Source organism: Littorina saxatilis, linkage group LG10 (genome assembly GCF_037325665.1).
Source record: "Littorina saxatilis isolate snail1 linkage group LG10, US_GU_Lsax_2.0, whole genome shotgun sequence".
NCBI classification, from domain to species: domain Eukaryota; kingdom Metazoa; phylum Mollusca; class Gastropoda; order Littorinimorpha; family Littorinidae; genus Littorina; species Littorina saxatilis.
In genome coordinates this window covers 28,770,851-28,783,367 of record NC_090254.1, presented here as the reverse complement: position 1 = coordinate 28,783,367, position 12,517 = coordinate 28,770,851, and the positions used below count along the sequence as shown (strand labels likewise).

Genomic DNA, 12,517 nt, shown 5'->3' with positions numbered 1-12,517 from the left:
AATAATTTTGAGAAAATGTTTTCTACGAAGGGTTAATGTTAAGCGCGAGACAAAAGAGAATACGTGAAAATAAAGCGTAGGTCTAATAGAAAAGAGAAGTGTTGAAAACATAGACAGGAGTAATTACATCTTTGCCGAACACCTGAACTAATTTCCCGCATAATTATCACTTACTACATGAAGTTGTCTATATTAAGAACCCTTTCTTTCCTCAGCTATAAGACCTTGTGATTAGTGCAGTGCCTCGCTTGATTATGATTTCTTAAATGATATCCGTTTCAGTTAATATCTAGGCGGGAGAAAAAGCGCGTCGTTTGCAAATCCACGAGTTATGCAAAGCGACATGCTCGAGCTGGCGTTCTAATCCTCCGCGACACCTGTAATCCCCTGATTGCTATGCATCACGCTGACCTGATGGCCGGGGGGGGGAAGGGGAAGGACTCTTGCACCCCTGGAGAGTGACAATTTTCACGTCTCCGCGGCTCCCTTTGATGTCTCAGGTGAGCAGGTTTCACTTCCGTTTTTCGTGTAGTTGTGGTGTATGTGAAATCGGTATTGTCGAGGAAGGAAGGGTGGGGCGCAAGCGTGTGTGTGAGTGTGTTTGTGTGTGTGTGTGTGTGTGTTTGTGTGTGTGTGTGTGCGTGTGCGTGTGCGTGTGCGTGCGTGCGTGCGTGTGTGCGTGTGTGTGTGTGTGTGTGTGTGCGCGCGCGAAGGCGCGCGTGAGTGCATGTGCACGCGTGCATGTTCCTCTCTGTCCGTCTGCGTGTTGTTTCTTTCTGTGTAAATATCCGATTCTGTCTGTCTGTCTGTCTAAATGTCTGTCTCGCTGGCTGGCTGTACGTTAGTCTTCCTGTCCGCATATGCCTGTCAGTTCGACTTTTTGGCTGCTTACCTGTATTCCTTTTGCAGGTACATGTACTTGTACATCTGTGATGGTGCTTCAGTGTTGAGTTTTAGTCAATGTATATTTGCGTCTTGTGTCTGCGTCTCTGAAATAATGTGTAAAGGGATTCGCCAGTATCGTTAACACACCAAGACCCACACTCATGCAGGCACCTTCCAAGCCCACCCTCCCGTCCCTCCCCTTTTCACCCCTCCCTATTCCTCTGACTGGTGAAGGGACGTAATCCACCTGTGACAGAAAAGATTATATGCCCCTCGTGTCGTCTGTCACCACGGTGACGCCGCGCGAGAAGTCGTCTGCGACATCGAGACCGTTGTAAAAGTCTTGGTCACTCGTACAAAGCCAGGTTTGATATTCCATCTTCTTTCTTTCCTTTTCTCCCCTTCGTCTGTCTGTGACTGCGAATAGCCTACTTTTGCATCTGTTTTTCTGTCTGTTTGTCGGTCGTTAAATATGTTTGTTTGCCTCTGTCTTTTCAAGCTGTTTTGGGGATTCGATTTAACCCACCTTCCTCCCTCCCTCCCTTCCTGTCTAATTATAGCAGAGCAAACCTGAAATTTCGATATTTAAAAGGGAGGTGACGGGTCGGGTTAAACAAGCCCGACATGTTGGGAAATAAAATAATGCTAAAAGGAAAGGAAGAGCTGTGTGCACACTATCCACGCCAAGAAATGAACGACCTCACATGTAAGCATTGCAGATAACATGCGTAAATCATTGAAGGGGAGACCGGAAATGCAATTCGATCTCGGCAAAAGTCGTAAGACAAAAAAGTGCACATACAAACCAAAATCTTTAAAACAGGTGCCATCACAGATAACTCGTCCCCCGTTGTGGAACCAAATGGAGGCTGGCGGGTGGTCTTGGTCGTCTCCAACCAACAGAAGACGTCTTTGTCTCGGTGTGCCAAGACATGGAGAGGCCTAGTCTGAGAGGTGACATCAATACTCTGCTACGACAGCCATGGCAGTTGAAAAATGGAGACTGTGAACTTTGAAAAGGTTACAACAACTTTCCAGAACAACGAGCGAATAGGACACCGGCATTGCAGCAACATACTGTTATAAATCAGATCCTACCTGCCTGCCTTAGTTTGAATAGAAGAAAGCAGATCCAACAAAAACTAAACACAACTATTTCTCCTCTTCAATGATTAGCTCATACAAATGACGTGTCACATCATTACTGACCAGTAAGGACCGAGAACACGTTCAAGAGACGTTTGTTTTCGAGTAACCGAGCATTTGCACCACGAAAAATCCGTTCAAACTTGAATAGAAGAAAGCAGACCCAACAAAAACTAAACACAACTATTTCTCCTCTTTAATAATTAGCTCATACTTTTTTGTTGTCCCATTGCTGGCAAATCCGGGTGGCTTCCTCCCAGTAGAAAGCTAGCAGCAACAAGAGTCGCTACTCGTGTGTGTGTGTGTGTGTGTGTGTGTGTGTGTGTGTCTGTGTGTGTGTGTGTGAGTGTGTGTGTGTGGGTGTATGTGTGTGTGTGTGTGTGTGTGAGTGTGTGTGTGTGTGTGTGTGTGAGTGTGTGTGTGTGTGTGTGTGTGTGTGTGTGTGTGTGAGTGTGTGTGTGTGTATGTGTGTGTGTGTGTGTGTGCTCTTAGGGTTAACTAGCCACTTCTGGAAGAACGATCGAAGTCTTTTACGTGCCACTGTAATGACACGAGGTTTGGACATGGAAACAGTCTCTGAGTCTGCCCATTAAGTTGACCCATGTCAGTCTCAGCCGTGATTCGAACCCGCAACCGGATGATTGCCAGTCCAGTGCTCTATTAACCGGCTGTGCTTCCAAGTCCCCAGAGAAAATCCATTGAATTAAACACATGCCACAAATCTACACCCTGGCTTGTAAATGACACGTGTGGTAATTTGTGCAATCAATTCAGCAAGAAACGCTTCTAAATCTGCACAGCTCGCGGCCAGGCTAATGATTTGTAGAATGTGTTTAAGTGGGAAGATGCTTGTCCCCCATGTATTTTAAAAACTTGGACAGAAACTCTTGAGTTCGCATGGCAGATTTGTATTGGACATCTTCATTTGGCGCAAACTCACTCCTGTTTAATTGGCTTTGCCCCCAAAAGTTATTTGGGTGTTTTATGCATTTGGTATCAAAAAGGCAATTAAAACAAACATTAAAACAATACTAGCAAAATACCTCAGTCGCAGGTTAAAGAAAAATGTCAGGGCGTAGAAAGAGACAGAGAGAGAGAAAGGAAAGTTACATCACTTACAGTAGCACAAATCCGAAATTAATTGGGAGGAAAATATTCGTTCACCACTCGTTGAGGAGGATTGCCGCTGAAGAAGGACATTCTTAATCTGTCACGTGGTCTACGTAAAAGGGCATTAACCCAGAAGCCTTGAGTATAACGGTCCTTTCTAGATAATTGCATGTTTTTCCCATTCTGACACATGGACTTCTAGGCAGTTTTAAAAAAAGACGTTAACCTCAACTTGTATCCTCTTTTGAGCTGTGCGAATGTAGAATAGTAACCTGCAGTCTTGTTGTAAGTAACACATTGATACTGTTGGCTAGCTGTGTGTGTGTGTATGTGTATGTGTGTGTGTGTGTGTGTGTGTGTGTGTGTGTGTGTGTGTGTTTCATTTATACCATCTCTTCGGGCCTTACATATAAGATTCTAAAATAAGGCCTTAAAAAATAAGGCCTTAAAAAAATAAGCCCATAAAAAAATAAGCCCTTATTTTAGAAATAAGGCCTTATTTCTTGAAAATAAGCCCTTATTTCCTGAAATAAGGCCTTATTCATTTAAGGCCTTATTTTGGGGATTGTTGACCCTTTGTGCCAAGGATAAAATGCGAGTATCGTTACATGTGGTTTTCGTCTTCGACTTTCGAGAACTTTGCTTTGTCTTATAGCCGGCTAGAAGCTGAGGATAACGTGATTATTTCTTTAAGAAAAATAATGTAAAACGCATTATGTTCTTTAACTCATAGACTAGTTCACTTGTTCACCATTTAAAACACAATGACGACTTCGCTTGGCTGGACAAAAAGTCATGTGATCAACGCTTCTTCACTATGACATCAACCGGAAGTCAGGTCTTATGTTCACGTCTTGATTTGAATGAGCTTAAGTCGTACAATAACATAAAATAAGAGGGTGCGATCGGCATGGAATAAGACACGGGGGGTACAACAATGCAGGTGGGACGGTCGGGAGGGTGTAAGATTCAAGGCTCGACACCTGGCGTGTGCCATTTAGAGTGTCTGGGAAAAACCAAACACGTGCAACCTCCTTGTACACTACAAAACACACCTCAAGTGACACAAATATGGCTCTTGATCAGGCATGTGACAGGGTTAGCTCGGGAGGTGGGTAAGCGTTTGAGGGGGGAGGGGGAGGGGGGAGCTGGAGGGATGTGGGGTGGGAGAGGTAAAACTTAGCTGAGGATAGGGAAACATTGTCAGGAAAAATTAATTTCAAAGCTATGAATAATGACTATTCAGATTACATGCACATGACACTGGAGGGGTGGTAGTGGGGGTGGGTGGGTGGGGGGTAGAAGTTGGGAAGCACTCTTCTTGCCTCTTGATATAATGCGGGGCGAAAGCCGGCTCAACTCCCATCCACTCCTCCATGCATGCCCAACCAGACGGTGCCATGTGCTTAGTGGATCAGACGCCGGCCTCCCAAGCGGAAGGTCGTGGGTTCGAATCCCGACCGCGCCAGGATGGTTAAGGGTGGAGATTTTTCCGATCTTCCAGGTTAACTTATGTGCAGACCCCTTTGTGTGTACACGCAAGCACAAGACCAAGTGCACACGAAAAAGGTCCTGTAATCCATGACAGCATTCGGTGGGTTATAGAAACACAAAAATACTAAGTATGCATCCTCCAAAAGCGGCGTATGGCTGACTAAATGGCGGGGTGAAAACAGTCATACGCGTAAAAAACATGAGCGAAGAAGAAGAAGATGTGCCTGTGATTTAAATGAGCGTCAAAACTTTCGATTGTTCGAATGTAAAGTGAGCACACACAAATTTCCCCCTGTTCGGTTCGCTAATAAACAATTCCTAAAAATTTCATTCAAATGTCCTTTGCTGAGAAAGGCACTTATTTTGGTTATTTTATTTGATCATACTTTTAGGAGTTCCTTTATCTTTAACATGGATCAAATTGTCATCAGTCAAAACCCGACTGCTATTAGAGCACCGATAATTGAATGTCGGCGTCTGCGTCGCCCAAGCTTTTGATTTGTACCCAAACAAAACCACACAGGCCAGGAAAATGAAAACAAGAAAGGAAGAAGTGTGCACGGAAGACTTCCTTACTGTCAATGGCTGCTTTTTTTTAAAGAAATTTTTGTCAAGAATAGATTTCTGTCCAGAGTTAGCATTTTTTCCAGATCGATCAGTTAATTAAATACCTGAAGTCACCGATTGAACGGTACAGGCGTTAAATAAATAAATACATAAAATTAATTGGCTTAATCAAAATGTTATGACGTATTTATTTATCTTGTGTGTGTGGTAAAGTGTGCTTGTTTGTGTGTGAATGAGAGTGTGTGGGTGCATATATGTGTGTGTGTGAGACACAGACAGAGCTAGAAAGAGAGTCAGGGTGTGTTTGTATGTGTTCCGAGTTTGACAACACAGTGTTCCACTTTACACACCCATGCGTCCAACCTGGAACAAATGCAGACATTTTTTATTATGATCAGTCTGATGAGTTGCGTGACTTTTATTTTATTTTTTGTGGTTCGTTTATTTACTGATAGAGTCTAGTATGTGACAATATAAAGAACGCTTTGCAATATCCATTTTTTTGTCTGGTACGGCTGTTTCTCCTTAACTGTTCCAGGTTTAGCGACTTTCCCCAAAATGAACCTTCATTCTAATCGATTGCAAAATAGTGATAAAATAAAGCCCACTATTTAAAAAAAAAAATCGCCTGACACGAGATCGCATGGGCTCTTTTTACATTTAGTCAAGTTTTGACTAAATGTTTTAACGTAGAGGGGGGAATCGAGACGAGGATCGTGGTGTATGTGTGTCTATGTGTGTGTGTGTGTGTGTGTGTGTGTGTGTGTGTGTGTGTGTGTGTGTGTGTGTGTGTGTGTGTGTGTGTGTGTGTGTGTAGAGCGATTCAGAGAAAACTACTGGACCGATCTTCATGAAACTTGACATGAGAGATCCTGAGTATGGTATCTCCAGACATTTTTTTCATAAATAGCTTTGATGACGACATATCCGGCTTTTCGTGAAATTTGAGGCGGCACTGTCACGCTCTCATTTTTCAACCAAATTGGTTGAAATTTTGGTCAAGTAATCTTCGACAAAGCCCGGACTTTGGTATTGCATTTCAGCTTGGAGGCTTAAAACTTAATTAATGAGTTTGCTCATTAAAGTTGTCATTAAAATCAAATTTTCGCAAACAGACTTAAAATTGATTGCATCGTATTCCTCATCATATTCTGAATCTAAAAATATATACATATGTCATGTTTACTCTTAAAATGTGATCACAATTAACGAAAATAGATTAATTAGTCTTACGAAAAAAAATTAAGAAATCGATTTAAAAATTATTTCATCTTATTCTTTATCATTTCCTGATTCCAAAAGCATATAGATATGATAGGTTCTATTCAAAACAAGCTCCGAAAGTTAACAAGAATACAGAAAAGCGCGCTTTCCTGCTTAGCACAATACGCTACCGCGCTATTCTGGCGTGTTAATTTTACTGCGTTTTGCACGTGGAAGGTGAGCGATTTCCTTCTCGCGGGGATTGACGAAGCTGTACTGTCTTGGTGAAAAACTACAGTGCGTTCAGTTTCATTCCGTGAGTTCGACAGCTTGACTAAATGTAGTAATTTCGCCTTACGCGACTTGTTTAATTTGTTCTGTTCATCCAAGGCTGTCTTTGTGAAATAGCTACTTCCCTGACGCTCTGAAGACTGTTAAACTGTCTATGGCAACTTATAAGGCCTTTTTTGTGTGTTTTTATGTTGTTGTTGTTTTAAATATGTTGTGCCAACTAAAGCTTTCTGTGCAGAGAGTAATTTGTTTTTGTTCTGATTAGTTATAAATGAACTAATTTCAACAGTAAAATGCCGACTGCGATTGGTCTTGGATGATCCGAAGTCGGAGTTTGAACGACATCCGCGTTTCATTACTTCATTTTATTCATCATTTTCATTGTCTTTGTTAAAATTACTTCAGATAGAAATCACAACGATGAAAATGAGATCCAACGTTCTCAGTTGCAGCAGGGGCCAGTTAGGGACATTACGCGTTTAAATAAGGGAGCAGTCGGAGTTAAAACAATGTCTTCTTCTTCTTGTTCTCGTTCGCTATGTGATAATAGAGACAGATTCGCAAATATACTATTCAAGAAGTACAATCGGCAACTTGATCATGCGATATATCAGTTCAAAACTAATTTGTTTGAGGCTTAAACTGTCAATTCCATGTGATACTGAGTCCATTTGACAAAGTGTCTTTCGATTGTCCCTTTTGATTAAGTATCTAGACGGGCGCAGTGGCCTAGTGAATCAGACGCCAGCCTCCCAAGCGGTAGGTCGTGGGTTAGAATCCCGGCCGAGAATGGTGGGTTAAGGGTGGAGATTTTTCTAATCTCCCAGGTCAACGTATGTGCAGACCTACTAGTGCCTTATCCCTCTTCTCATATGTGTACACGCAAGCACAAGACCAAGTGCACACGGAAAAGATCATGTAATCCATGTCAGAGTTCTGTGGGTTATAGAAACACGAAAATACCAAGAATGCATCCCCCGAAAATGGCGTATGGCTGCCTACATGGCGGTAAACTGTCTTTAATTAAAACGCCATGTACCCGTGCGTTCAACTTACCAGGTGTTAATTAAAACTGAAATGAAATAAGAAAAAAATGTCACATTTGACACACGAGATCCTTTCGGATGCCTATCAAGCTTTTCCTCTTCGCTCAAACCTCAACTTCCCTGACAACGCCACCTCAACATCAACATCAACATCAACCACTCTCTCTCTCTCTCTCTCTCTCTCTCTCTCTCTCTCTCTCTCTCTCTCTCTCTCTCTCTCTCTCTCTCTCTCTCTCTCTCTCTCTCTCTAAAGCACTTTCTTGATCCACACTCAAGGTTATTTTATAATGCATACATACAAACCATCACGGATTATTGTTCGACCATCTGGGACTCTGCCAGTGCAAACATTTTAAAACCACTGTACAGTCTACACAGACGAGCACTAAAATCAGTTCTATTAAAACAATCCAGTCTTGTTTTCGACGATTATAAAAAACTTAAGATTTTGCCTTTAAAAGAAAGATTTAAATCAAATAAAGGCGTGCTCCTTCACAAAATCCTTTCCGGCCATGCACCGAGTGCTTTCATTACAAAATTTAAAGCCAAACCAAGCCGAAAATTCAACGTCCCCATTCCGCGGATAGATCTCTTTAAATCAAGTTTAGCTTATTCTGGCAGCGTTTTGTGGAATTCTCTCCCGGAATCAGTTCGAGTCCCAACAAGTCTCAATACTTTCAAAAAACACCTCTCATTACATTTAATGTCAAATTACGAAAAGTCACAGTGATGGAAGACTTCGTTCTGATTATTTTCATATTGATCATATCTGTCCATAAAGCATCAGTGTTTCATAACGCAAGAATGTATGTATAGCCTACAACGTGTATATAGTCATGTGAATAGTTTTTCTGCCTTGCTTATCTTTTGTAATTGTTTTACGTATGTGTATATATATGTATAGGTTACAACACGAGTGGTTTTTTATATGGCTTGTATTTCAGTCAAGACCCAGCGGATGAATATCATCGGGAGACACGAGCCTTTGGCGAGTGGCTCTCGATTGATATTCCCGCTGGGTCTTGACTGAAATACAAGCCATATAAAAAACCACGAGTGTTGTAATCTGTATATCCCATTCTACCATCAAACACGAAGTGTAGACTACTAGCGGCACTGTTGCGATCTCTGGAGTGTGAAACAGTGTTTTCAGCGAGACTTGGCCTTTTTGCAACCTTAAACTAAGTGACCGTCGCTGAAAAAATAAAACGAATGAGTGCATCTATAAGTACGCGGTAACACTACTTTCAGACCGTTTAAAAGCTTTAAGTAAAGGTTCATAAGTTGCAAGAAAGTAATGAAGTCGTATAGAAATCCATTTAGTTGAAGCGCACAATTCTTTTGCGTTTCAGGTCGGCGGAACGTGGAAACCGGTTTGGCCCCCATTTGGCTTACTCGACTCGATTCAGAATCGATTCCACGTTGTTTTTTTCGAACGCATTATTATACAATTAGTCTTATTGACAGAGAAGCAAATTTTAGGGAACACATATGTAGATTTAACCATTTGCTCCCTATTTGAAATGTATCTACATGATAAACTGTTTTGCGAGTGTGTTTGCATGAACCTAAACTGGTATGGGTGCGAGGAAAACAGGACCCAAGTCTGTCACCGCCGCTTGATTGCATTTTGAAAGAATATGACTGGATTACGGAAAAATACACACATGTTAAGTTCTTAGATACCTTCATCGCCAATGTGGACTTACTGCAGAGCCAGGCAAAAGAGTAGACTTGCTCGCAAAACACGTGAAACAGCTGATGATAGCGAAGCCCAACCGTGCCAGGTAAGGACGGTCTGACAGATTCTCAAAAGTCGTCTGCTAACGAAGCAAGGGGAGGGTACTCGTGTTTTTGTTTTGGTTCGCTAGCATCTGGTTATCTTGTAAGTTGAATGTTCGTTTTTTCCCACCTGCATTGCTTTCATAATGAAAGAAACGTTTGCTTATTGCATCTCATACATCAGATCATCAGTTCTGAGATTCATTTTTGCGTGCAACTGATATGGTTTTCTGAGCCGTGCAATACGATTTTGGAACTTCATACAAATGTGTCACATTGTTCGGCGCGAGGTCAAAGGTCGGGAGCAAAGTAGTTCTTCGCCCAAATCGGAATCTGCACTATCATATATTTTTTTGAGTCCATGATGTATTTATTGAGCTATAAAAATACAACATATATACCCATACTGAAGTAACAGAGACAAAGAAGGGAGGTCATGGGATATATATATATATCCCATGACCTCCCTTCTTTGTCTCTGTTACTTCAGTATGGGTATATATGTTGTATTTTTATAGCTCAATAAATACATCATGGACTCCAAAAAATATATGATAGTGCAGATTCCGATTTGGGCAAAGGACTACTTTCCTCCCGACCTTTGACATCGCGCCGAACAATGTGACACATTTGTATGAAGTTCTAAAATCGTATTGCACGGCTCAGAAAACCATATCAGTTGCACGCAAAAATGAATCTCAGAACTGATCTGATGTATGAGATGCAATAAGCAAAAGTTTCTTTCATTATGAAAGCAATGCAGGTCGAAAAAAACGAACATTCAACTTACAAGATAACCAGATGCTAGCGAACCAAAACAAAAACACGAGTACCCTCCCCTTGCATCGTTAGCAGACGACTTTTGAGAATCTTTCGGTAGTGTGTTTTGGTGTGCGCCTTCAGCTATCAAACATCGGCTGTTTCACGTGTTTTGCGAGCAAGTCTACTCTTTTGCCTGGCTCTGCAGTAAGTCCACATATTTTTCCGTAATCCAGTCATATTCCTTCAAAATGCAATCAATCGGCGGTGACAGACGTGTCGGTCGCGTTTTCCTGACACCCATACCAGTTTAAGTTCATCCATGCAAACACACTCGCAAAACAGTTTATCACGTAGATACATTTCAAATAGGGAGCAAATGGTTAAATCTAAACCTACATATTTGTTCCCTAAAATTTGCTTCTCTGTCAATAAGCCTAATTACACACGTTCGAGAAAAACAACGTGGAATCGATTCTGAATCGAGTAAGCCAAATGGGTCCCAAACCCGTTTCGCCCGTTCTGCCGACCTGAAACGCAAAACAAAAGAATTGTGCGCTTCAACTAAATTATTTTCTATTCGACTTCATTACTTTCTTGCAACTTATGAACCTTTACTTAAAGCTTTTAAATGGTCTGAAAGTAGTGTTACCGCGTACTTATCGATGCACTCATTCGTTTTATTTTTTCAGCGACGGTCACTTAGTTTAAGGTTGCAAAAGGGCTAAGTCTCGCTGGCAACAGTTTTACCCTGCACAGATCGCAACAGTGCCGCTAGTAGTCTACACTTTGTGTTTGATGGTAGAATGGGATATACAGATTACAACACTCGTGGTTTTTTATATGGCTTGTATTTCAGTCAAGACCCAGCGGGAATATCAATCGAGAGCCACTCGCCAGAGGCTCGTGTCTCCCGATGATATTCATCCGCTGGGTCTTGACTGAAATACAAGCCATATAAAAAACCACTCGTGTTGTAACCTATACATATATATATATATGTATAGGTTACAACACGAGTGGTTTTTTATATGGCTTGTATTTCAGTCAAGACCCAGCGGATGAATATCATCGGGAGACACGAGCCTCTGGCGAGTGGCTCTCGATTGATATTCCCGCTGGGTCTTGACTGAAATACAAGCCATATAAAAAACCACGAGTGTTGTAATCTGTATATCCCATTCTACCATCAAACACGAAGTGTAGACTACTAGCGGCACTGTTGCGATCTGTGCAGGGTAAAACTGTTGCCAGCGAGACTTAGCCCTTTTGCAACTTTAAACTAAGTGACCGTCGCTGAAAAAATAAAACGAATGAGTGCATCGATAAGTACGCGGTAACACTACTTTCAGACCATTTAAAAGCTTTAAGTAAAGGTTCATAAGTTGCAAGAAAGTAATGAAGTCGAATAGAAATTAATTTAGTTGAAGCGCACAATTCTTTTGTTTTGCGTTTCAGGTCGGCAGAACGGGCGAAACGGGGTTGGGACCCATTTGGCTTACTCGATTCAGAATTGATTCCACGTTGTTTTTCTCGAACGTGTGTAATTAGGCTTATTGACAGAGAAGCAAATCTTAGGGAACAAATATGTAGGTTTAGATTTAACCATTTGCTCCCTATTTGAAATGTATCTACGTGATAAACTGTTTTGCGAGTGTGTTTGCATGGATGAACTTAAACTGGTATGGGTGAGAGGAAAACGCGACCGACTGACACGTCTGTCACCGCCGATTGATTGCATTTTGAAGGAATATGACTGGATTACGGAAAAATATGTGGACTTACTGCAGAGCCAGGCAAAAGAGTAGACTTGCTCGCAAATCACGTGAAACAGCCGATGTTTGATAGCTGAAGGCGCACACCAAAACACACTACCGACAGATTCTCAAAAGTCGTCTGCTAACGATGCAAGGGGAGGGTACTCGTGTTTTTGTTTTGGTTCGCTAGCATCTGGTTATCTTGTAAGTTGAATGTTCGTTTTTTTCGACCTGCATTGCTTTCATAATGAAAGAAACTTTTGCTTATTGCATCTCATACATCAGATCAGTTCTGAGATTCATTTTTGCGTGCAACTGATATGGTTTTCTGAGCCGTGCAATACGATTTTAGAACTTCATACAAATGTGTCACATTGTTCGGCGCGAGGTCAAAGGTCGGGAGGAAAGTAGTCCTTTACCCAAATCGGAATCTGCACTATCATATATTTTTTGGAGTCCATGATGTATTTATTGAGC

The 12,517-nt window shown here is 41.7% G+C and overlaps 1 protein-coding gene across 1 annotated transcript in view; it reads left to right on the top strand.

The window, feature by feature from the left end:
• Positions 1–355: 355 nt before the first annotated feature.
• LOC138978563 (protein hairy-like) overlaps positions 356–12,517 on the top strand; it is a 51,154-nt gene continuing 38,992 nt past the window's right edge. The window contains exon 1 of the mRNA XM_070351309.1: positions 356–500. Coding sequence (XP_070207410.1) covers positions 492–500 — 9 coding nt within the window. The 5' untranslated portion in view covers positions 356–491. The remainder of the gene's footprint in view (positions 501–12,517) is intronic.